The sequence below is a fragment of the Corticium candelabrum genome, chromosome 7, assembly GCF_963422355.1.
Source record: "Corticium candelabrum chromosome 7, ooCorCand1.1, whole genome shotgun sequence".
NCBI lineage: Eukaryota > Metazoa > Porifera > Homoscleromorpha > Homosclerophorida > Plakinidae > Corticium > Corticium candelabrum.
Window position 1 is genome coordinate 7,328,171 of NC_085091.1, and position 26,115 is coordinate 7,354,285.

At 39.0% G+C, this 26,115-nt stretch overlaps 3 protein-coding genes and 1 long non-coding RNA gene across 5 annotated transcripts in view; 1 reads left to right on the forward strand and 3 right to left on the reverse strand.

The window, feature by feature from the left end:
- Positions 1-45: 45 nt before the first annotated feature.
- On the reverse strand, positions 46-7,876 carry LOC134182049 (uncharacterized). The gene is made up of 15 exons (XM_062649372.1): positions 7,788-7,876; positions 5,972-6,018; positions 5,626-5,698; positions 5,412-5,473; positions 5,127-5,277; positions 4,985-5,063; positions 4,737-4,804; positions 4,640-4,663; positions 4,264-4,307; positions 4,109-4,205; positions 3,961-4,047; positions 3,681-3,770; positions 3,512-3,619; positions 494-592; positions 46-401 (listed from the first exon to the last, which is right to left on the reverse strand). Exons 1-15 carry the CDS (start codon positions 7,860-7,862, stop codon positions 153-155), a joined length of 1,353 nt encoding a protein of 450 aa, XP_062505356.1. The 5' UTR covers positions 7,863-7,876; the 3' UTR covers positions 46-152.
- Positions 7,877-7,916: 40 nt separating this feature from the next.
- Positions 7,917-10,595, forward strand: LOC134182050 (uncharacterized). Its single transcript, XR_009970256.1, has 4 exons — positions 7,917-8,237; positions 9,471-9,575; positions 10,022-10,119; positions 10,190-10,595. It is a non-coding gene; the product is annotated as an uncharacterized LOC134182050 (long non-coding RNA).
- A 1,087-nt stretch (positions 10,596-11,682) lies between these two features.
- On the reverse strand, positions 11,683-21,516 carry LOC134182067 (uncharacterized). Of its 2 annotated transcripts, XM_062649395.1 has the most exons (17): positions 21,367-21,516; positions 20,161-20,353; positions 19,961-20,098; positions 18,904-18,950; positions 18,516-18,588; positions 18,351-18,412; positions 18,066-18,216; positions 17,923-18,001; positions 17,679-17,746; positions 17,586-17,609; positions 17,130-17,173; positions 16,975-17,071; positions 16,829-16,915; positions 16,586-16,675; positions 16,417-16,524; positions 12,165-12,263; positions 11,683-12,064 (listed from the first exon to the last, which is right to left on the reverse strand). In XM_062649395.1, exons 3-17 carry the CDS (start codon positions 20,033-20,035, stop codon positions 11,816-11,818), a joined length of 1,353 nt encoding a protein of 450 aa, XP_062505379.1. In that variant the 5' UTR covers positions 20,036-20,098; positions 20,161-20,353; positions 21,367-21,516; the 3' UTR covers positions 11,683-11,815. The 2 variants fall into 2 exon arrangements, with proteins under 2 accessions (XP_062505379.1, XP_062505380.1); XM_062649396.1 differs by lacking the exons at positions 19,961-20,098; positions 20,161-20,353.
- A 767-nt stretch (positions 21,517-22,283) lies between these two features.
- Positions 22,284-26,115, reverse strand: part of LOC134182068 (uncharacterized) — a 9,651-nt gene continuing 5,819 nt past the window's right edge. Inside the window, exons 5-15 of the mRNA XM_062649397.1 lie at positions 25,496-25,646; positions 25,352-25,430; positions 25,164-25,231; positions 25,070-25,093; positions 24,707-24,750; positions 24,552-24,648; positions 24,407-24,493; positions 24,143-24,232; positions 23,980-24,081; positions 22,776-22,874; positions 22,284-22,683 (exon numbers count right to left, since the gene is read on the reverse strand). Coding sequence (XP_062505381.1) covers positions 22,435-22,683; positions 22,776-22,874; positions 23,980-24,081; positions 24,143-24,232; positions 24,407-24,493; positions 24,552-24,648; positions 24,707-24,750; positions 25,070-25,093; positions 25,164-25,231; positions 25,352-25,430; positions 25,496-25,646 — 1,090 coding nt within the window. The 3' untranslated portion in view covers positions 22,284-22,434. The remainder of the gene's footprint in view (positions 22,684-22,775; positions 22,875-23,979; positions 24,082-24,142; positions 24,233-24,406; positions 24,494-24,551; positions 24,649-24,706; positions 24,751-25,069; positions 25,094-25,163; positions 25,232-25,351; positions 25,431-25,495; positions 25,647-26,115) is intronic.

Here is a 26,115-nt window from a genome sequence, read left to right on the forward strand (position 1 = left end):
AGCAAACCACTAGATAAGGCTCGAGCCATTCTCTTCACTGCATGCATCATCACACAATTAATTAATCAAATTTTGCTAACATGTACATTCCTGTTTATATTAGTAATAACACACATTTTGAATCTAGCCAAATAAATAATATAGTCAGTTAATTAAATGTGAGAGCTAACATCCATGGTATCAAATGCCATTTCGCTGGGAGACCGATACACAAGGTATCTTGCTCCACGTGGGTGAGACTTCCACACTTCAGCTGCATTCAGCTGTCCTTCATCATTAGAATTTACGATAGTTGACTGTCTTTTCAACAACTTTTGCTTTTGTATCTGTTTTCCATTCATCAGTTCATTATGTTCCTGACTTTGATCTACGTACTTGCCATTCCACTGTTTCTCATTACCCTATAGTAGTAAAAATGTTCTGTTAGATATTTGATACTTCTAATGCTTGTGTAAGTGTTTGTCTGTCTTAATGTATGTATATATGTATATACCTTGTAAACATGTCTTGTTTCTGTATTTTCTGTTGCTTCACTTTCTTCTTTTTCTTTATTCAGTTGGTCCATATTCTCTAGTAAACTGTGCTGCCGTGCCTGCATGGTAGTGCAGATACCATTATTGCCTTTATGAAATATCTATGGTTGAGTTGCTGTGAGTCTCTGAATCATGCCTGTACAGCTGAATTGTATCGATCAGTCTGTCTATGTGCATGCAGTTTACTTGCAATCTGTCAATCAACCTACATCTGTCTGCAGCACGTTATGTCACCTGTTTGTCACCAAAAGTGTACTTCTTGGTTTTCCTATTGATGCCCATTCATTTCTTAGAAGTTCTCTCTAAATGTTCTTCTGACTTGATACTCCCAACCCAAACGTGATAGAGACAACCAGCATTACATTCGCTGATTTGCTACTGTGTTTTATAACATTCTGTCTGTTTATCTGTAAGACTGTTTCAACACAAGACACAAAGTTTGTAGAGATATGCTTGTATTGTATTTGCCAACTGTCTGTCTGTCTGTCTGTGTCTGTCTGTCTGTCTGTCTGTCTGTCAATACATATATTTAAAATTTCAACACTGTTACATTCTAAATGTCCGGCGACCCTTACGGCCGCTTACTACGTAGGACGATTAATTAACTGTACGCTATAAGCAGTACAACTGTTCTTGCTAAAAGAAAGTCTACATAGTTTTCTTTGTGCGTTGCATCTCTAGAGGCTAACGGACAGGCAGCGTCTCCAGTATGTCTTGAACTCGCCACTGTTTGGGTGTCCATCTTCATCTACAGATAATAGGGACAGATGATGTAGAAATTGGTGGGCTTTCCATCCCCAGCAGCCATAATGCTAAAAAACCAGAGGGATGCAATTGGATGCATTTCCCATATGTCTGTCTGTCTGTCTGTCTGTCTGTCTGTCTGTCTGTCTGTCTGTCTGTCAATACATATATTTTCATACATCCGCTCTATTACAGTCTAATTGTCCAAACACCAGTCCAAAAGCCCACAATGGGCCACATAACAAAACCCAACTACTTATAATTAACAAATGCTTCATCAACGTTTAGAGAGTTTTAACTGTCCTTCTCTTCCTAATTTTCTACTAATTCACATTAGCATTGCATCTTTGCAATGCTATAGATCGACAAACAGCGACGCCAGTACGTCTTGAATTCTCTGCTGTTCTTCCTTCCATCTTCATCTGTTGAGAGAATGGACAGTCGATTAAGGAACTGAAGAGCATCATGTCCCCATCTTACAAAATGTTAAAAACTAGGGCAATACAGTTAGAGGATCTGCCCCACATGTCCAACTCACCAGCATATTTCTGTGATCTCACGGCTTCTTGTTTGGCTGCAGCTGCGCCATCTTCCAAAGCTGCTTGGGAAATAATATGTTTGGCCCCTGGGTGAGCCACTGAAATGTCGAGTTCAATGTCACACCCATATTGTGCATCAAATGCAATGATATCGGGTTTGTCATCAGTATTAATATTAATATATCGATTTCTTGGTTCTCACTGATGTGTCATATTTAGTTGCTGTAAGCAGTTGCTCTATACACTCGATAGTGTTTCATGAGTCCATATAGGCCCACCTCCAGTTTTGCAAGTCAAAAATGGTATCCATCCCCATCAACATCTTTTCCACAATCGCAAGTGGAAATCACTGATCCAAGAAGCATTTCACAACCCAACCTCAAACGTGTTGCTAGACAAAACTCACCAGGCTTTAATGCAATCTTTGTTGAAAGAGGTATCGAGTCAAGCCATGCATCTGCTCCTACTCCTTGAAGAGACCTAAACCTTGCAGATGAGCGCTGAGACTGTGGGTTGCTCATCAAATCAGCAATGGATTTGTCTGCAAGCAACGCATGATGCAGCTGATAGATCCTTCAGAAGAACTTGGAATTGGGCAAGATATAGTCTTGATGAGACCAGTGAGATCTCCAAATAATTGGGGAAGACAAATCAACGAGCAAGCCCAGCTGGATACGAATGCGATATGACATGTGGACTCAACTGATGACATCCCAAACCCGCCATTGCAAATTGGCAAAGTTGCTTGTAGCCATTGCATGGTCATCTTCTATATTGGGGCAATTAATCAATTGCAAGAAGGTTCTCTTGGACAGCTGATTGTGAAATCTGGCTGCAGGCTTTAGCTGAGTAGGATACACTGACCGAGCGAGGTGATTTATTCGAGTCACGTAGCAAAAGCGTAGTAGTAACATTCCAGATTGAGGGTCATTTAAAGATGAAATCTGGGCACACAGACTTTGACCTGAATTTACGATGTCCAAACAAGACTCTGAGACATACTGCTGTTGCCCAATTGGGATCCCCAAGATACGAATTCCAGTAGATATAACTTGAATGTCCCTATCAAGGTGAGGTGTTGCAATGTCATTACAAAACAGCTCACATTTTTCATTGGCAATGTTAAGACCAATTTTCTTCAAACTGGATTCCACATCATTCAGCCATGGAAGCACATTATTGAGGGGACCAATGAAAAACATATCATCTAGTCTGTCTGTCAGTCTGTCTGTCAATACATATATTTCTTATACAAGACATTATACAGTCTATGCTAAAAATCAGCGAGTTCTAAGAGAACTAGGACCCAAGAGGTCCCTAAGTACGACTAAGAGTCAAACAGTTGACAATAAGCTGACAGAGTTACTAATGGCACCAACTGAGTCACCACTATACTGGACTCTGCTCATCTTCTGCAGTAACACTCTTGCATCACAATTGAGAATCGCATCCTCCAGTAGTTCTTGAACTTGTCCTGTCTGCACTCAGTTGTCCATGTTGCTGTTGTCTGTTTGTCTGTCTGTCTGTCTGTATCTCTGTCTGTCTGTCTGTCTGTCTGTCTGTCTATCTGTCTGTGTCTGTCTGTCTCTCTGTTTGTCTGTCTGTTTGACTATCATTGTCTACCGTAGCAAAAATTCAGTTAGGACTCAAATTAGTAATATATGACTGACATGAGATGTATACATTTATACATACTACTGCATTCAGCCTTCTCATGCGAAGATCATGTGATGAAGCAAACCGAGTCAGCAATGACTTTGAAGAGTTACGATTATGTAACTGTCTGCGTGAAGACGAAGATCCCTGTAAAATATAGCCAAACTTTCATAAAACCATAACTACAACATTAGCAATATAGACTTACCTTAAGCTGTACGAATCTTTTCACAGATGATACAAACAATGAGAATAAAGTTCCCCATGTGACTGGAGCCAAAATCAATAAACAGTGACCCTACAATATGAGCAACAAAATGTTTCCTATAGTACAATGCTCTCTGTGCTTGTACGTGTGTGTGTGTGTGTGTGTGTGTGTGTGTGTGTGTGTGTGTGTGTGTGTGTGTGTGTGTGTGTGTGTGTGTGTGTGTGTGTGTGTGTGTGGTGTGTGTGTGCGTGCGTGCATGCGTGCATGTGTATATGTGTACCTTTTTCCAGTCTGGGTTAACTTTGCAAAAATATTTGGCATGAGGATTATCCATAATGTACCCACCAGCATCGGCACTTGCATGATCCTTATTTCAACAAAAATGCCTTTCACATTTTTACTTATAACACTAGTGATTAAGTGATTACCTGTAGCATGCTTCTGTCTTGTTTGATCACACCAGTCAATGGGTCATATTCACCATTGTCACCTTCTGTTAGCATTTTTCCATGATGATCCATAACTCTAAGTAAAACCCTACAATAGACAATGATTGCTATAAATTTCTTTAGAGTGTACTTACCGCTTTATCCAATGTGGAGTTTCAACATCATGTCGAGGATAAACCTGCAATTTAAAGTCTACATTAGTTAGTACTTAGGCTGACATAAGCACAGTACATTTGCACCTTCATAAAATAATTCAGTTCAATTCCACTGATGTATCTCACTAGCATGTGCATCATGCAGTACAACTGTTTCTGTTATTCCATTGAATGTAATACATAGAGCAGGTCCTGCTAGTTTTCTATATTTTCAAACTTGTGTGTGTGTGTGTGTGTGTGTGTGCGCGCGCGCGCGCACGCGTGTGTAAGTGTAGAATATAGAACACGCATTATTTCTCTCTCTGTGAGTGATAAGAATTAACTGTACACAACCATTAGTGTGTTTGTACCAGACCTGTTTCATTGCTCTTGCAGTAGCCTAGAAGTAGACAAAAACAGTCAAAACAAACCTTAATAATCACCATTCTTTAACTAAATTGATCAACACATACCGTGTACAACTTGGCACTATATACTTTTCCAACAGCAATCAAGGGAGTAAAAGGATGTCTGAACAGAGCTATGGATTCACACAAAATATATATTTACCAACCAGTCAAAGCAGTGTGTGTGTGTGTGTGTGTGTGTGTGTGTGTGTGTGTGTGTGTGTGTGTGTGTGTGTGTGTGTGTGTGTGTGTGTGTGTGTGTGTGTGTGTGTGTGTTTGCACGCGTGCATGTGTCAATTACTATTTCTTCATACCATATAAGAAATGAAAGCCAAGAACAGCATACATGAGAGGACCACCTCGATAGTTATTTCGAAACCATGTCATTCCCAGCTATAAAACAAAGCAACACATAAACAAACAAATCAAAACATTAATTTTATTTATCACACTGACATTGATACAGTTGTAGGAACGACCATCCATGGAAAGGTTGGTCTTATAATCAATCATAAACATGCCACGAAGAGAGCCATCCAGTCGATCACGAAAAATAGCCACGTGACTGTATTTCAGAAGATATTTATGAAATGTCTCCACGGACATGCTAACAAATACATACACAGCACAGTCAAATTACTGCTTGGTATTCACATGCAGTTCACATAATGAAACACAATTGCAGTGAATATGTACATGCACATGACATGTATGATTGTTGAATAATAATTTGTCACATACCTACTGCTTTCTTTTACTGACAGCATGTCTTTGCAAAGCAAAAACAACTCAGTAGTAGACACCTAAAATATTAAAGATATTTGTATGTATGTATGTATGTATGTATGTATATATATATATATATATATATATATATATATATATATATATATATATATATATTAAATTTATATATATATATATATATATAATGAGTAAAGATATGTCTTCTTACTGCATCTAGTAGATGTGTTTGGCACACGTAAGAATGAATTCGAAGGTTTCTTTTCATAGATCTTTGTTTCTTCCTAATCAACATATTTAAATTATTACCTAGATAGAATTTGAAGAATTGCACATGTTCACACATGCGTGTGTACACACACACACACACACACACACACACACACACACACACAAGAACACACAATATTTAGAAACAGACTCCTATTCATAGTCATTCAAGCACAATTTATGTAAGCTACTCGTGACTCAAACGAATTACACAAGCAATTAAATACTGCATATGCACAAAAATATACATCAAATTCAATGAATCATGACTGCAGATTTCTACTTACGTTCCTCCCATTGCTACCATCCAAAGTACAACAGCTTCTGCTAGCATCTAAAAATACATTCAAGATTGACATTTGTAACTTAATTTTGTTGGCAAGTGTATGTGCAAGCTTGCATGCCTAGCTCTAGATCTATACTTGAGACAGCAGTTCAAGGTGACTGCATGGTACTGCTCTATTGCACACCTAATTGTCACATGATCAATTCCTGCAAATGTTAATTCATGTGACATGAAGTAATAATTCATGGAAAGAAACCGGCCACTAGAAACAAAACTTTTAACAGTTGTTTTAATTAGCTTTATTATGCAATCTTCATGTTTCATCCTGTCAACCTCAAACAGAGATTATCTTCTAACTACCTAGCAACAAAAACATACAGCTTAATGCAATTAACTCTCTAGATCTTGTCATTTGCAGTCTATAGTCTACCACAAATTTTTCACCTTTCTGCACATTATGACACACTATACCTCAGCGACCTAGCTGTTACAGTCTATATATACTGAGTAATTAACTCTAACTGATTATTATCATGCAATTCCTAGAGCAACTAGATATATCCAGATCTGACTCGTTGGTGTCGCAATCTGTTGCAGTGAACATTCTACTGCGAATTTCTGTGTATTCTAAACAAGTCCGTTAAAAAATATAGGACCAATATAGGGCGCGTTCGATTGGGCTCTTGCAGCCTATCCCTTCCAGAAGAGTCTGGAAGAGCACGCAGAGCTGGTAGAGGTTGAAAGAAGGGCGTGCTCTTCCAACCAGCAGCAGAGTCGGTAGAGTTGGCTCTTCCGACTATAGGGGCAGAACCGTAGAAGTTGAAAGAGGGGCGTGCACACCGAGAAGAGGCTGAAAGCTAGCTATACTAGAGCCCATAGTGAGAAGTGTGGCTAGGAGATGTCTAGTTCAAAGCTATGAGGGCGACTGCAATATGGCATATGCATGGAAAAGGGTAATACTAAACTCAAGGAGCAAACGGTTGTCACCAACAGCTAGCTTCTACCCCACTAAAAAAATAGTTACGTCAGGTTGTACCAAACAATTGCATGGTTCCTGTCGCTATTCTTTGTTTGCCAGCATCTCGATGAGACGCTAGTGGGGTGCAGAATTGAAGGGACTCTCAGGCGCGGATCCAGCATTCAATTTCGTTTAGTGCCCAAGTTAATATTAATTAGATATTTGAACCTCCCCAATTTAATATTAATGAGAAATTTGAACTTGATATTGTTGCTAATATTAAATTTAAAGAAGAACAATACGACTTCATGACAACGAATACTATCAGCAAGAGCCATCCTGTTGTCGGGCCTTCAACTTCAGTATCTGGTAAAGTGTCGTTACTTGTGTTTTGAACCTCCAACCGAGGTACTTTAAACCCGAAGAGCTCTAAACTTGACTGCCGCTTAGACATCGCCGCCAAACATCCGGGAAGAACGTCCGGGAAATGGGTGACACACCCCCTAGGGACCTTGGTGCCCGGGCACCTCGGGCCTTATGGTAGATCCGCGCCTGACTCTTTCTATGAAAGCCGACACGTAGCTGGCAAACACCTCCAACAAAAGAGAAGACAACTTTATCTTACACATCTCCAAGAAAGACAGTTAAGAAAAATTAGCACTCGTTTATCGAACTGAAAGAGTAACCATGCAGGTAGCATACCGTGATGTGCAAGGCAGTGCATGCATATATCTATCTATACATGGCCATAAAAAGTGAAACTGTACGCAATTAAGCTATATATATATATATATATCTATATATTGTCAGAACTCCTACCGACCTTAACTCCTAGTTAAAGGCGTAGTAGTACTGTTACCTTAGCTAAGCTGATAATGATTATCAAAAGAGCAATAGATGAGTAGACTAGCCAAGAAGGTACAACGAAATCCATGATCGGCCGGTAGTAATCAGCAAACACTGATCGATGAGATAGAAATAGTCTCGCGCAGCCAGCCCCTCCCCTTTATTGACTTCCGTTGGCGGGAAGAGGGTCTGGTAAGGTTCCTTTGATGTCTTGGTTTTTCCTACCCCTGCATTCCATGGGGCATAAAGTCTTAACGATGATCTGTTAATTGAGATAAGCGACCAACCGATGGGAACTCATCTGGTAATTAGTATGTGTTGTACAGCGAAGTTTTCGTTTCTGTGTCTGTTGCAGGTGCTGCTGGACTTTGTTCTTGTTTTAGGCGAGTTCATTTGCTCTCACGGGTTGCGTGGCAAGAGAAGCGCGCAGGTCGTACGTCTTCTTGTGCGACAGCCTTGGCAGGTGAGTTGTTCTTCGCGAAATTGTATATAGGCTCGTCTGGACGTCAGCTACAGCGTTATAGCTAGCAACAGGACGAGCAGTCTCTGTGAACGGAATAGTCCCCGCTATAGCGTGAACAAAATAGTCCCCAGTGAACAGAACGAGAGCAAGTATGAACAGAATAGTCCACGTGAACAGAATAGTCCCTGTACAACATACATACAAAAACCCAGATTTTCATTAATTAAGCTCACATAATCTACAAAGCATGTATTTCTATCGTGTACAACAACGCAACAGAAAACACAGATCTGCAGTATGTCTTAAAGGTTGATGCATTTGGCTTTTCGTCTTTGCGTCTCTTGATAGCTGCTACAGTTTCTTCAAATAGTCTTCAGCTTTCTCTCCCCAACAGCCAAAACGTTCGAAGACTATAGGCACAAATGTTGGTTGAAAACCTCTAGGCAATTAAGAGCTGCTCCTCGTACTTTTTGATCTTCATATTTTCTCTTCTGGTTAATTGCCGCTGCTCTCTGAGTTGTAGCTAATAAAACTCCTATGTCATTACTCCAGGGACGAGCCAGTGCAATATCCAATTCAAGATCCCCCCCCGGATGCAGAATCAAACATAACGATGTCTGATCTGTCTTCAGAATTTGACATACCTTCATCTGGGTTCTTTTACATGATGTAATGGCAGTTGACTCAAACAGTCTGACCATGCTAAAACCATGTTGTTATGGCTGATTACCGGGTCGCCCCCAGTCTTACATGTTTCAATACATATTTTTCCATTTGAATCAAACGTTTACATCATGAGCAACACTGTCTGTCTGTGTGTTATATATCAGATAAATCGCAATTCTGTCTTTCTGTCTGTCTTTCTGTCTGTCTGTCTGTCTGTCTGTCTGTCTGTCTGTCTGTGTTTGTCTATGGGTCTGTTTGTCTGTCTGTCTGTGTGTCTGGAAATAAACAGTATGAAGTGTGCGTAGCTATACCATAATAGTTTCACAAAATACTTGACCAACATTAGTAACAACTCAGTATCGTGGTCAACTTTCATTGATCAATACATGCACTCTCATTCAACATAAACCTACACCACTCGCTCAACACTGATATACCAACTAACCATTGGTTTTTAATTAAGACAGCTTAGTTTTACCAACCAACATAAACAATCTTATGTTTAATATCAATTTCCATTAATTGTTATGATGTTAATAATCGTTTTGACTTTGAAATGTGCGTTAGAGTATTTGGACGAAATTCATCAAAAGAATGACTACGTCATCTTGATACACATCTTCAAGACTTCCATTCTTCCTCTCTTTTCTTATGGTGCTGTTGCTGATGAAGGTACACAATTAATTAACCAACTACTTGCAATTGTATTGGCAGAGCTTACTTCATAAATCACCCAAATTGGTCGCCAGTGTCATATATGAACTAGAAGTTTTTTAAGTCAATGAATGTCAGCTGCAATCTCTCAGATGAGATTTATATTTTAGCTCAAACGCGGCTATTAGCATTTGTGTGGACTGAATGACAATGTCATCTCTTCATGCATTGTACATCTTACTTTTAGTTATATAATCAAGATTACGTAGTCAAGATGATTAGTAAGCTCTGAATCAAAACTTTAATTAATTAATGTACATACATACGTATATACGGCCAAATAGAATTTTACTAGTATTTATTTTGTAATGCTAACTATGTTGATATCAACTAATTTCACTTTTTTAATGATTTGTTAAGCATCTGATGAGTAGCTGTAATACTTGTGTATCTGGTCTGTTTAGCATGGGGAATAGGTCAATGGCAACAACAGCTTGACGACGCTCAAGAAAGAGCTCTTGATGTAGTCAACATATACAAAGAAGCTTTAGAATCGAAACAAGTATGAATATTGCATTCCTATTTTGTCACAAGATATCATGATTCCTAACTTCCCAAGTTGCTGCTTTTAGATACCATTTCGCATTATTACAACACCCGGGTCTGCTGGTCACGTGATCTGTACCATTGCAAATGAACATCAAGTTAATATGATAGTGATGGGCAGTCATGGGGTTGGGATGATAACTGGGACGGTGCTTGGGAGTTTCAGTGACTACGTGCTGCATAACGCCAATGTGCCAGTGACAATCGTACCTCCTAGAGAATAGGAACGTGTGACTGCCACCTGTAATTTGCCACATATAATTCCTGACATGATTTGCAGTTAGGAAATTATTGATGCAATATGTTTCTGTTTTAGCACGCAAATTAGCTGCTAGCTGTTCATGCAATTACTGTGTATGTGTATCCATGAAATTAGAGCTTGGAATATTCAGAAATTTACAGTTTGCTTAATTAGAAAATCATCAAACGATTTAAAATAAAGAGAAATAATACTACAATATATTTCTATACGTTTTGACCATCTGATTATTTGATTTTGCAAAAATATTTTAGCACGAAGAGTATTCATAATCTCAGAGATGGCCAAACATGCCCCTGAGCCACATGTGGTCTCTGGGTTGAATTTGGTGGTCCCTCAACAAGCACTTGGCTCTAAGTATTCACAAGGATAATCTTTCTTCCTGTTTGTTTGAAATGTTGGCTAAGGTAGCAAGCACACATTTAACTTTACTGGGACTCCAAGAGACTTCATTCCTGGGGTAGCTAGTCTCAGACACTTCCTGCCTACATCCTTCCTGCCCTACTACTGCATGTGCTAGAAAATGCAATATAATATGGCCATGTTTGTTTGTCTGTTTGTTTTTCTGTTTGTTTGTTTGTTTTAGTCTACTTTGTTGGTAGCTCCTCCCCTTTCACGTGGAAATGTATGTGAGTGCCCAAGTGGCCTGAGGCTATCATTTGCTTGGCCATCCCTGAATCTTCCACCAGCAACAGCTTCTGCATGATCCTTATTTCATATCAACAGTGACATGACAGCTTTTACAGCAGTCACACCTACAGAACTCTGTTGGCTAAGTGATTGATTAAGTGCAGTGTATTTAGTCTTTAGTAGCCAAACCCCACCCCTTTTTTAAATCAAGACTACAGTACTACTACAGTACTACTAAAAGTGAACCTTGTGTTGACTGCTTTCCTGACGATTTGTAGAAATCAAGCAATAGACAGCTGTTGATTACGTACTGTATTTTCTTATGGATTATCACTGTCGTTTGCTTAGTTTGAGCTTAACATTATTCTAACAATACAAATTTGCAATTTTCAAGATTTGTTATGCAGTATTTTAGAGTTAGTTGTCTGTCATCTTATCAGTGCATTCCATCTTTGAACACACAAACAAAGTTGGAAGTAGAAACTAAATAACTATAACTACTACTAACCAGGCAAACAGACAAACAAACAAACACAAAAATCAATAAACTGACAATAAAACTACGAAGGTATTTAAATCCAGTGATGTCAAACATAAAAATGAGCAAACCACTAGATAAGGCTCAAGCCATTCTCTTCACTGCATGCATCATCACACAATTAATTAATCAAATTTTGATAGCATGTACATTCCAGTTTATATTAGTGATAACACACTTTTTCAATCTAGCCAAATAAATATATATATATATATAGTCAGTTAATTAAATGAGAGAGCTAACATCCATGGTATCAAATGCCATTTCGCTGGGAGACCGATACACAAGATATCTTGCTCCACGTGGGTGAGACTTCCACACTTCAGCTGCATTCAGCTGTCCTTCATCATTAGAATTTATGATAGTTGACTGTCTTTTCAACAACTTTTGCTTTCGTATCTGTTTTTCATTCATCAGTTCATTATGCTCCTGACTTTGATCTACGTACTTGCCATTCCAATGTTTCTCATTACCCTATAGTAGTAGAAATGTTCTGTTAGATATTTGATACTTCTAATGCTTGTGTAAGTGTTTGTCTGTCTTAATGTATGTATATATGTATATATGTATATACCTTGTAAACATGTCTTGTTTCTGTATTTTCTGTTGCTTCACTTTCTTCTTCTTCTTCATTCAGTTGGTCCATATTCTCTAGTAAACTGTGCTGCCGTGCCTGCATGGTAGTGCAGATACCATTATTGCCTTTATGAAATATCTATGGTTGAGTTGCTGTGAGTCTCTGAATCATGCCTGTACAGCTGAATTGTATCGATCAGTCTGTCTATGTACATGCAGTTTACTTGCAATCTGTCAATCAACCTACATCTGTCTGCAGCACGTTATGTCACTTGTTTGTCACCAAAAGTGTACTTCTTGGTTTCCTATTGATGCCCATTCATTTCTTAGAAGTTCTCTCTAAACGTTCTTCTGACTTGATACCCCCGACCCAAACATGATAGAGACAACCAGCATTACATTCACTGATTTGCTACTGTGTTTATAACATTCTGTCTGTTTATCTGTAAGACTGTTTCAACACAAGACACAATGTAGATAAATGCTTGTATTGTATTTGCCAACTGTCTGTCTGTCTGTCTTTCTGTCTGTTTGTCTGTCTGTTTCTGTCTGTTTGTCTGTCTGTCTGTCTGTCAATACATATATTTTTATACATCAGCACAATTACAGTCTAATTGCCCAAACACCAGTCCAAAAGCCCACAATGGGCCACACAACAAAACCCAACTACCAATAATTAACAAATGCTTTATCAACATTCAGAGAGTTTTTAAACTGTCCTGTTCTTCCTAATTTTCTACTAATCACATAGACAAACAGCGACACCAGTATGTCTTGAACTCTCTGCTGTTCTTCCTTCCATCTTCATCTGTTGAGAGAATGGACAGTCGATTAAGGAACTGAAGAGCATCATGTCCCCATCTTCCAAAATGTTCAAAAACTAGGGCAATACAGTTAGAGGATCTGCCCCACATGTCCAACTCACCAGCATATTTCTGTGATCTCACGGCTTCTTGTTTGGCTGCAGCTGCGCCATCTTCCAAAGCTGCTTGGGAAATAATGTTTGGCCCATGGGTGAGCCACTGAATGTCGAGTTCAACGTCACACCCATATTGTGCATCAAATGCAATGATATCGGGTTTGTCATCAGTATTAATATTACTATATCGATTCCTTGGTTCTCGCTGATGTGTCATATTTAGTTGCTGTAAACAGTTGCTCTATACACTCGATAGTGTTTCATGAGTCCATATAGGCCCACCTCCAGTTTTGCAAGTCAAAAATGGTATCCATCCCCATCAACATCTTTCCCACAATCACAAGTGGAAATCACTGATCCAAGGGGCATTTCACAACCCAACCTCAAACGTGTTGCTAGACGACACTCGCCAGGCTTTAACGCAAACTTTGTTGAACAAAAGAGGTATTGAGTCAAGCCATGCACCTGCTCCTACTCCTTGAAGAGACCTAAACCTTGCAGATGAGCGCTGAGACTGTGGGTTTGCAAGAATAGATGATACAATGTTATTGGTACTTTCCAAAGTCAATCTTTGTTGTAATTTTTTGGTATTGCTCATCAAATCAGCAATGGGTTTGTCTGCAGGCAACGCATGATGCAGCTGATAGATCCTTCAGAAGAACTTGGAATTGGGCAAGATATAGTCTTGATAAAACCGGAGAGATCTCCAAATAATTGGGGAAGACGAGTCAACGAGCAAGCCCAGCTGGATACGAATGCGATATGACATGTGGACTCAACTGATGACATCCCAAACCCGCCATTGCGAATTGGAAAATTTCCTTGTAGCCATTGCATGGTCATCTTCTATATTGGGGCAATTAATCAATTGCAAGAAGGTTCTCTTGGACAGCTGATTGTGAAATCTGGCTGCAGACTTTAGCTGAGTAGGATACACTGACCGAGCAAGGTGATTTATTCGAGTCACGTGGCAAAAGCATAGAAGTAACATTCCAGATTGAGGGTCGTTCAAAGATGAAATCTGGTTGCAAAGACTTTGACCTGAATTTACGATGTCCAAACAAGACTCTGAGACATACTGCTGTTGCCCAATTGGGATCCCCAAGATACGAATTCCAGTAGATATAACTTGAATGTCCCTATCAAGGTGAGGTGTTGTAATGTCATTACTAAACAGCTCACATTTTTCATTGGCAATGTTAAGACCAATTTTTTTCAAACTGGATTCCACATCATTCTGGCATGAAAGCACATCATCCAGGGACCGATGAAAACATATCATCTAGTCTGTCTGTCAGTCTGTCTGTCAATACATATATTTCTTATACAAGACATTATACAGTCTACGCTAAAAATGAGCAAGTTCTAAGAGAACTAGGACCCAAGAGGTCCCTAAGTACGACTAAGTCAAACAGTTGACAATAAGCTAACAGAGTTACTAATGGCACCAACTGAGTCATAACTATACTGAACTCTGCTCATCTTCTGCAGTAACACTCTTTCATCGCAATTGACAATTGCGTCCTCCAGTAGTTCTTGAACTTGTCCTGTTTGCACTCAGTTGTCCATGTTGCTGTTGTGTGTCTGTCTGTCTGTCTATCTGTCTGTCTGTCTGTCTGTCAAATGACATTTATTTTAAACATACATCTATAATACAATGCTAGCAAGGTAACTATGTAAAGTTCTGTAACTACGAGAGTTTACTAGGACTAGATTTTAAAAACAAACAAACATGTAACACTTAAAAGAGAACAATGCAGACTACCCGGAGCCAACTTAGTGGCTGAAAAACTGGGTAGAGCAATCTACAGTACAGTCAGTGTCATTTGTTAGAGCTGAGATTTTTCTCATGATGACCTTTGCGTTGCACTTCTGAAGTTGAGTTGAGAATCTCTTTCTCCAGATGTCCAGAAACTCAGCCGCGTTAGGTCAACCAAGTTCATCACGTGACTTCTTGGCTAGCCTTTTCAGAAAGTTTTTTCCTGTCTCACCCCATGGATCGTCCAAAATGTTCTATAACTAAGGGAATGTAACTGACTGTTGATCCACCTGGTAGATTTCCTTTGCATATTTGCCTTCTTCCTCTCTTCTCATATTTCTGCAGCAGCCCATCTGACTGAGATGACCTTGGAAAATATTAGAACTCCAAGGGTGTGCCAGAGCTATATTCAGCTCAACGTTGCAACCCTTGTCGGGGTCAAATGTCACAATGTCTGGTCTATCATTTGAATTTGAATAGCGATGCCGTGGCTCTCTACGGTGGTGCACATTTAGCTCTCAAAGACAGTCAGACCATGTTGATGCTATGGCTTCATGTAACCAAACTGGCCCACCACCAGATTTAAATGTTAACAGATGGTAACCACTGCCATCTAGGGTGACTCCACAGTTACATGTGGTCATCCAATCGAAAATGTGGATGGACAAGCCCAATCTCAAGATCGCCAAATGAAATTCGTGCATATCAAGTGTGAACACTTCTGAAGTTGGGATTGCGTTCAACCAAGCTCCAGCTCCTTTTACTTTTGAGGAGTAAAGCCGTGAGACGTCACGAGCTGTAGGGGCTTCACTGATCAACTGCTCTGCCTCGTGTTTAGCAATAGATGTGTATAACTGATGTTGAATCTTCTCGGTAGATGAAAGGAAGGAAGAAACAGTCTCTCCTACAGGAATGGACTGTGTGAGTGCTTTACTTAAGGCTTGCCTTTGTGAGATGACAAGGCTGTCTATGGTAGGAATAAGAGAAGGAAAGCGAAGTGGTAACTCAGCTGTTGCATTACACCAAGAAGCAACAAAAGCAGGTTGGCTCACGCTGGCCAAAGAAGTCATACCAAAACCACCTAGTCTGTCTGTATGTCTGTCTGTCTGTCTGTCAAGAGTTTCAGAAACAAAGAATGACATGGACAAGCTCTTTGACTTTAATGTACAGATCCAAGTCCACTAAAGTTTTACAGTATTTCGCTGTAAAGGACTGGTTCATTATAGAAGTTTAGAATGTGTACAAGTAGAGGATCTGTAACAATAAAATAATCTGTCTGTCTGTCTGTCTGTCTGTCTGTCTGTCTGTCTGTCAAATAACATTTATTTCAAACATACATCTATAATACAATGCTAGCAAGGTAACTATATAAAGTTCTGTATATGAGAGTTTACTAGGACTAGATTTTAAAAACAAACAAGCATGTAACACTTGTCTGTCTGTCTGTCTGTCTGTCTGTGTCTGTCTGTTTGTCTGTCTGTTTGACTATCTTTGTCTAACATACCAAAAAATTCAGTTAGAACTCATATTAGTAATATATAACTGCCATGAGATGTATACATTTATACATACCACTGCATTCAGCCTTCTCATGCGAAGATCATGTGATGAAGCAAACCGAGTCAGCAATGGCTTTGAAGAGTTACGATTATGTAACTGTCTGCGTGAAGACAAAGATCCCTGTAAAATAAAGCCAAACTTTCATAAAACCATAACTACAACATTAGCAATATAGACTTACCTTAAGCTGTACGAATCTTTTCACAGATGATACAAACAATGAGAATAAAGTTCCCCATGTGACTGGAGCCAAAATCAATAAACAGTGACCCTACAATATGAGCAACAAAATGTTTCCTATAGTACAATGCTCTCTGTGTGCATGTGTGTGTGTGTGTGTGTGTGTGTGTGTGTGTGTGTGTGTGTGTGTGTGTGTGTGTGTGTGTGTGTGCGTGTGTGCATGCGTGCATGTGTATATGTGTACCTTTTTCCAGTCTGGGTTAACTTTGCAAAAATATTTGGCATGAGGATTATCCATAATGTGCCCACCAGCATCGGCACTTGCATGATCCTTATTTCAACAAAAATGCCTTTCACATTTTTACTTAACACTAGTGATTAAGTGATTACCTGTAGCATGCTTCTGTCTTGTTTGATCACACCAGTCAATGGGTCATATTCACCATTGTCACCTTCTGTTAGCATTTTTCCATGATGATCCATAACTCTAAGTAAAACCCTACAATAGACAATGATTGCTATAAATTTCTTTAGAGTGTACTTACCGCTTTATCCAATGTGGAGTTTCAACATCATGTCGAGGATAAACCTGCAATTTAAAGTCTACATTAGTTAGTACTTAGGCTGACATAAGCACAGTACATTTGCACCTTCATAAAATAATTTAGTTCAATTCCACTGATGTATCTCACTAGTATGTGCATCATGCAGTACAACTGTTTCTGTTACTTCATTGAATGCAATACATAGAGCAGATCCTGCTAGTTTTCTATATTTTCAAACTTGTGTGTGTATGTGTGTGTGTGTGTGTGTGTGTGTGTGTGTGTGTGTGTGTGTGTGTGTGTGTGTGTGTGTGTGTGTGTGTGTGTGTGTGTGCGTGTGTGTGTGCGTGCATGCGTGTGTGTGTGTGTTTGTGTAGAATATAGAACATGCACTATTTCTCTCTCTCTGTGAGTGATAAGAATTAACTGTACACAACCATTACTGTGTTTGTACCGGACCTGTTTCATTGCTCTTGCAGTAGCCTAGAAATGTATAAAAAACAATCAAACAAACTTTAATAATCACCATTCTTTAAATCGTTCAACACATACCGTGTACAACTTGGCACTGTACACTTTTCCAACAGCAATCAAAGGAGTAAAAGGATGTCTGAACAGAGCTATGGATTCACACAAAAATATATAGTTACCAACCAGACAAAGCAGTGTGTGTGTGTGTGTGTGTGTGTGTGTGTGTGTGTGTGTGTGTGTGTGTGTGTGTGTGTGTGTGTGTGTGTGTGTGTGTGTTTGCACGCGTGCATGTGTTGTATTATATTTAATTACTACTTCTGCATACCATACAAAAAATGAAAGCCAAGAACAGCATACATGAGAGGACCACCTCGATAGTTGTTTCGAAACCATGTCATTCCCAGCTATAAAACAAAGCAACACGTGTAGACAAAAAATCAAAACATTAATTTTATTTATCACACTAACATTGATACAGTTGTAGGAACGACCATCCATGGAAAGGTTGGTCTTATAATCAATCATAAACATGCCACGAAGAGAGCCATCCAGACGATCACGAAAAATAGCCACGTGACTGTATTTCAGAAGATATTTATGAAATGTCTCCACGGACATGCTAACAAATACATACACAGCACAGTCAAATTACTGCTTGGTATTCACATGCAGTTCACATAATGAAACACAATTGCAGTGAATATGTACATGTACATGAGATGTATGATTGTTGAATAATAATTTGTCACATACCTACTGCTTTCTTTTACTGACAGCATGTTTTTGCAAAGCAAGAACAACTCAGTAGTAGACACCTAAAATATTAAAGATATATATATATATATATATATATATATATATATATATATATATATATATATATATATATAATAACTAAATAAAGATATGCCTTCTTACTGCATCTAGTAGATGTGTTTGGCACACATAAGAATGAATTCGAAGATTTCTTTTCATAGATCTTTGCTTCTTCCTAATCAAAATATTTATATTATTAAAAGAGATAGATTTGCACAATTGCACATGTGTACACACACACACACACACACACACACACACACACACACACACACACACACACACACACACACACACACACACACACACACACACACACACACACACACACAAACAAACACACACTATTTAGAAACACATGCCTATTCATAATCATTCAAGCACACTTTATGTAAGCTACACATAACTGAAACAAATTACACAAGCAAATACTGCACAAAAATATACATCAAATTGAATCACATGCTCATGACTGCAGATTTCTACTTACGTTCCTCCCATTGCCACCATCCAAAGTACAACAGCTTCTACTAACACCTAAAAATACATTCAAGATTGACATTTGTAACTTAATTTCGTTGGCAAGTGTATGTGCAAGCTTGCATGCCTAGATCTAGATCTATAGTTGAGACAGCAGTTCAAGGTGACTGCATGGTACTGCCTAGTGCATAGCCTAGTTGTCACATGATCATTTCCTGCAAATGTTAATTCATGTGGCATGAAGTAATAATTCATGGAAAGAAACCGTTCCATGAAAAACAAAGTTCTAGTGTTCATGTTTCATCCTGTCAACCTCGAACAGAGTCTATCTTCTAACTACATAGCAACAAAACATACAGCTTAGCTTAATTAATTCTAATGCAATTCTATCTCAGATCTTCTCTCTAGATTTGCAGTCTATAGTCTACCACAAAGTTTTCACCTTTTTCACACATACCTCAGAAACCTGTTACAGTCTATCTAGACTCAAGCTGATATGCTTACTAGCATGAAAATCTTAGAACAACTGTCTGACTCGTTGGTACCCATCACAACCTGTTGCAGTAAACATTCTACTACAAACTTATGTATTCTAGACAAGTCCGTTCAAAAATATAGGATCAACATAATGAGAAGTGTTGTTAGAAGATCTAACTTCAAAGCTATGAGGATGACTGCAGCCATGGAACTCCGGCCGTTGCGATACTAAACTCAAGGAGCAAGTTATGTCACTACCAGTTCAAAGCAATTGGTTCCTGTTGCTAGTCTTTGTTTGCCGGAATCTCTAGAAACGCTAATTTGTGCTACTTTGAAGAGAATTTTTGTAACATGTCGCAAAAACCTTCGATAAAAGACTTTATCCTACATCTCCAAGAAAGACAGCTAAGTAAACAATTAACACTTGCCTAGTAACAAACTCAACAGATAGTATATCTTGATGTGCAGGCAGTGCATGCATATGCATGGCCACAAAAGCAAAACTGCATTTAGTACGCAATTAACTAAGCAAGCAATATATTTGTCAGAGCTCCTACAGACCTAGCTCCGTAGTAGTACTGTACTGTTACCTTAGCTAGGCTGATCACGATTATCAAGAGAGCAATAGATGAGTAGACTAGCCATGAAGGTAAAACGAAATCCATGCATGAGCCGGTATCCGCAAACGCTGATCGATGAGCAATAGAAAAGCGCTTGTGTGCTGACCTCTAAACCAAAACAGAATCGCATCATCACAATGATTCCGCCTGACGTAATTGAAAGGTCACACCTATTGACACTATCTACACGCCTACGCCAGATAGCTTCTCTGCCACCGAATATTTGCTGATTGCAACGCGTTTGTAGTGACATCTTGACGCAAAATGTGTTTGCTACGTAGGCACGACGAGAGATGTACTAGAGAGTAGCTGTGCGCGGCCGGTCTCTCCCCGCCCCTGCTGTTCCCCGGATGTAACTTTTTCCTAAAGCGAGAAAGACTGGTTACAGGTATTACTTTTTAATTGCACACCTAAATTGTAATCGAAAACAAAGAGAGTCTGCAGGGTGTCTGGATTCGCTGTCTACTGGACTGGACTTTACTGCACTCCGGATGTAACCATGTCCGGGTCCGCTGCGAAAATTCTACATACGAGTGTACCTAGTGTACTGTAATACATAAAAATAAAAATACGTACACGGCATGCGGATTTTTTGGCCTGAGTAAATGCGCAAGCGCAGTAGCATTCGAGCCCCGCCCCTCGCCTACTAGAAAAAACAACCCTTGGTCGACGGCTCAAGGGCAGCGCGCCATGCACGTAGAAGCCTACCTCTACATGTCTAGAGAAACTTTCAGTGGAGATCCTTTGATTGCGACAGCAATCTATCTTCATTCATCATCTGACTCGCATTCGGTTTCGTCTGTAGAGCAAAAGAGCGTGCAACTTTGAAGGGACTTTTTGTAGGAAAGTCGACACGAAGCTCGCAAAAACCTCCGACAAAAGAACACACAACTATATCTTACATCTCCAAGACAGACAGCTAGGCAAACAAACTAGCACTTGTGTAGATATCTAGCGAAACTCAATATCGTAATGTGCAGGCAGTGTCTACACGACTAGGCATGGCGACAAAAGCGAAACTTTACGCAATTAATTAATTAAGCTCTGTATTGTCAGAACTCCTAGTCCTGCTACTAATACTTGTTACTGTTACCCTAGCAAAGCTGATACTAACTAGCAACAGATGACTAGACTAGATATCCAAGAAGGTAAAACGAAAGCCATCAGCCGACAAACACTAGCTGATCACTGAACATTAGCTAAGGGAAAGCGGTTGCGTGTTGAACTCTAAACCCAAAACGGAAGTACATCACGATGACACCGCCTGACCTGAGGGTGACGTATCTTCTGAGAGGATTCAACATGTTACCACTGCAAATTAACGTTCCCTAACTAAAGCATAAACGCGCGCGCGCGTGTGTGTGCGTGCGTGTTACTTTCTCCGTTGTGTTAGCGCTGGTTCGATTCTTCTATCCGGGAGAGTCCGCTTTTCATATAGTTGTTGAATGAATATAACTGTTAAAAGTAAATTACCGAGGAAACAGCGACGAATTCACTCCATACGCGCATCTGCACAGCCACACCGACTATTTCTTAGCACGCATGCGTAAATAACCTACATCGTCTGGACAGCGAGCGGTCGTCTCACAAGCATGATCTCATGAAGCTCATGAGAAAAGATCAAGAGCTTCATGAGGCAAGATCAAGAGCTTCATGAGGCAAGATCAAGAGGCTCATGAGAAAAGTCAGGGTCGAGGCTCATGAGAAAAGGTCAGATCTCATGATCTCGTACGCATGAACTTCGGCTCATGAGCCATAATTCTCATGAGGATTGTCTCAATTTCCTCATGAGAAAGGGGCGTATCTCATGAGGAAATTGGGACAAAGCTCATGATATTTTCTGGATGGGCTGAATCTTCTACCAGCAACAGCTTCTGCATGATCCTTATTTATCAACAGTGACAGCTTTTACTGCAGTCACACATACAGAACTCTGTTGACTAACTGATTGATATGCAGTGTATTTAGTCTCGAGTAGCCAAACCCCACCCTTTTTAAAAAATCAAGACTACAGTACTACTAAAAGTACACTTGTGTTGACTGCTTTTCTGACAATTTGTACAAATCAAGCAATAGATAACTGCTGAGTATGTACTGTATTTTCTTACAGACTATCGCTGTCGTTTGCTTAGTTTGGTTTAACATTATTCTAATGATCGAAATTTGTGATTTTCAAGTTTTGTTATGCAGTATTTTAGAGTTAGTTGTCTGTCAATATGACACATTCTTTGTTCAGACTTCAACAAAGTTGAAGTTGAAACTAACTAACTAACCAGGCAAACAGACAAACAAATAAACAAACACAAAAATCAATAAACTGACAATAAAACTACGAAGATATTTACACCCAATGATATCAAACAGAAAAATGAGCAAACTAGATAAGACTCGAGCCAGTCTCTTCACCGCATGCATCAGCACACAATTAATTAATATATAGTCAGTTAAATGTGAGAGCTAACATCCACAGTATCAAATGATATTTCACTGGGAGACCGATACACAAGGTATCTTGCTCCATGTGGGTGAAACTTCCACACTTCAGCTGCATTCAGCTGTCCTTCATCATTAGAATTTACGATAGTTGACTGTCTTTCCAACAACTTTTGCTTTTGTATCTGTTTTCCATCCATCAGTTCATTATGTTCCTGACTTTGATCTACATGCTTGCCATTCCACTGTTTGTCATTACCCTATAGTAGTAAAAATGTTCTGTTAGATATTTGGTACTTCTAATGCTTGTGTAAATGTTTGTCTGTTTTAATGTATGTATATATGTATATACCTTGTAAACATGTTTTGTTTCTGTTTTTTCTGTTGCTTCACTTTCTTCTTCTTCTTCATCCAATTGGTCCATATTCTCTAGTAAACTGTGCTGCCGTGCCTGCATGGTAGTGCAGATACCATTATTGCCTTTAAGAAATATATAGTTAAGGTGCTGTGAGTCTCCTAATCATGCCTGTATCAGTCTGTCTCTGTGCATGCAGTTTACTTGCAATCCGTCAATCAACCTACACCTCAATTTTTTTATTCTGTCTGCAGCACGTTATGTCACCTGTTTGTCACCAAAAGTATACTTCTTGGTTTTCCTATTGACGCCCATTGATTTCTTAGAAGTTCTGTCTAAATGTTCTTCTGACTCGATACCCCCAAACCCAAAAATGACAGACAACCAGCATTATATTCACTGATTTGTGACTGTGTTTTTGTAACATTCTGTCTGTTTATCTGTAAGACTGTTTCAACACAAGCACAAAGTTCGTAGATATGCTTGTATTTTGTTTGCCGTCTGTCTGTCTGAGAAACCACAAAATGACAAAATATGGTCAACAGCAATCTATAGCAGGATCTGATACAACATATATTCCACTGGTTTGTGCACACTTGGCTTTTGGGGCCCTATGGCTGAAGACTATCTCGATAACATCTCAAAAATTTCAAAAGATGCAAATGAAAGAGCAGCAAAACAGACTTTAGAGATAGATGGAGAAGCAACTGTCTGTAGTTGTACAGTCTTGCAACTCTTGTGTGATTTTTAAAAAGTTGTCAAAGTTGTCTAAGTGCAATTTTGATGACTTTCTATATGATAAAGACGTTCAACATTTTGTTCATTGACTATTATTGTTATGCATACGTAAAGTTAGCGATTGTTATTAGTAGAGTAAGAATTCAAATATAATAATCTGTCTGTCTGTCTGTCTGTCTGTCTGTCTGTCCAATACATATAATTTCAACACTGAAATCTACATACAACACAATTAATAAAGCAAGTCTACTGTCCCAATCACACAGAACCTCTATCAAACTAAAAACCTGTCTGTCTGTCTGTCTGTCTGTCTGTCTGTCTGTCTGTCTATCTGTCTGTCTGTTCTGTCTGTTTGTCCATCTGTTTGACTATCTTTGTCTAACATAGCAAAAAGATCAGTTAGTACTCAAATTAGTAATATATGACTGACATGAGCTGTATACACAAGAGTACATGTACATACCACTGCATTCAGCCTTCTCATGTGAAGATCATGTGATGAAGCAAACCGAGTCAGCAATTGCTTTGAAGAGATACGATTATGTAACTGTCTGATTGAACCTCTCTGTAAAATAAAGCCAAACTTTCATAAAACCATAACTACAACATTAGCAATATAGACTTACCTTAAGCTGTACGAATCTTTTCACAGATGATACAAACAATGAGAATAAAGTTCCCCATGTGACTGGAGCCAAAATCAATAAACAGTGACCCTACAATATGAGCAACACAATGTTTCCTGTAGAATCAATGGTTTGTCATAGTACAATGCTCTCTGTGTGCATGTATGTGTGCGCGTGCGTGCGTGTGTGTGTGTGTGTGTGTGTGTGTGTGTGTGTGTGTGTGTGTGTGTGTGTGTGTGTGTGTGTGTGTGTGTGTGTGTGTACCTTTTTCCAGTCTGGGTTAACTTCGCAGAAATATTTGGCATGAGGATTATCCATAATGTGCCCACCAGCATCAGCACTTGCATGATCCTTATTTCAACAAAAAAGACTTTCACATTTTACTTAACACTAGGGATTCAGTGATTACCTGCAGCATGCTTCTTTCTTGTTTGATCACGCCAGTCGATGGGTCATATTCACCATTGTCACCTTCTGTTAGCATTTTTCCATGATGATCCATAACTCTAAGTAAAACCCTACAGTAGACAATGATTGCTATAAATTTCTTTAGAGTGTACTTACCGCTTTATCCAATGTGGAGTTTCAACATCATGTCGAGGATAAACCTGCAATTTAAAGTCTACATTAGTTAGTACTTAGACTGACATAAGCACAGTACATTTGTATCTTCATAAAATAATTCAGTTCAATTCCATTGATGTATCTCACTAGCATGTGCATCATGCAGTACAACTGTTTCTGTTATTCCATTGAATGCAATACATAAGGCAGGTCCTCCTAGTTTTCTATATTTTCAAACTTTGTGTGTGTGTGTGTGTGTGTGTGTGTGTGTGTGTGTGTGTAGAATATAGAACATGAATTATTTCTCTCTCTGTGAGTGATAAGAATTAACTGTACACAACCATTACTGTGTTTGTACCAAACCTGTTTCATTGATCTTGCAGTAGCCTAAAAGTATACAAAAAACAGTCAAAACAAACCCTAATAATCACCATTCTTTATATCAATCAACACATACCGTGTACAACTTAGCACTATACACTTTCCCAACAGCAATCAAGGGAGTAAAAGGATATCTGAACAGAGCTATGGATTCACACGAAGATATATAGTTATAATACCAACCAGGTAGAGCATAGTGTGTGTGTCTGTGTGTGTGTGTGTGTGTGCACGTTTGTTGTATTATATTTAATTACTACTTCATACCATATAAGAAATGAAAGCCAAGAACAGCATACATGAGAGGACCACCTCGATAGTTGCTTCGAAACCATGTCATTCCCAGCTATAAAACAAAGCAACACATAAAGAAACAAAAATCAAAACATTAATTTTATTCATCACACTAACATTGATACAATTGTAGGAACGACCATCTATGGAAAGGCTGGTCTTATAATCAATCATAAACATGCCACGAAGAGAGCCATCCAGACGATCACGAAAAATTGCCACGTGACTGTATTTCAGAAGATATTTATGAAATGTCTCCACGGACATGCTAACAAATACATACACAGCACAGTCAAAAATTACTGCTTGGTATTCAATGCAGTTCAACATAATGAAACACAATTGCAGTGAATACCAGAAAACCAGAAAATCGTGCGTACATAATATTGTGCGATTTTGTCCGAAATCACTCCTTCAACTCTATTGTGCGGTTTTAAATTGTGCGATTGGCAGCCATGTACACTCATACAACTGTTTATCACAGATTGTTAATTTCTAGTACAACAACAAACACAACACCAGGTCACAGACTGAAATCAATTCCAACTGATCTAAATGCGTTGGCAATGTCAAGATGATGCGCACAGTAATCAAATAAATTCAATAACCCTTGAGCAGCTAATGCTTTCAAACACTGATTTGCAAACCAACTACCAGTGTATCCACTGTGCCTCCACTGGATAAGTGACACAAAACTTTGTCAGAATATTATGCCACAAAACTCTGCTTCATGTGGT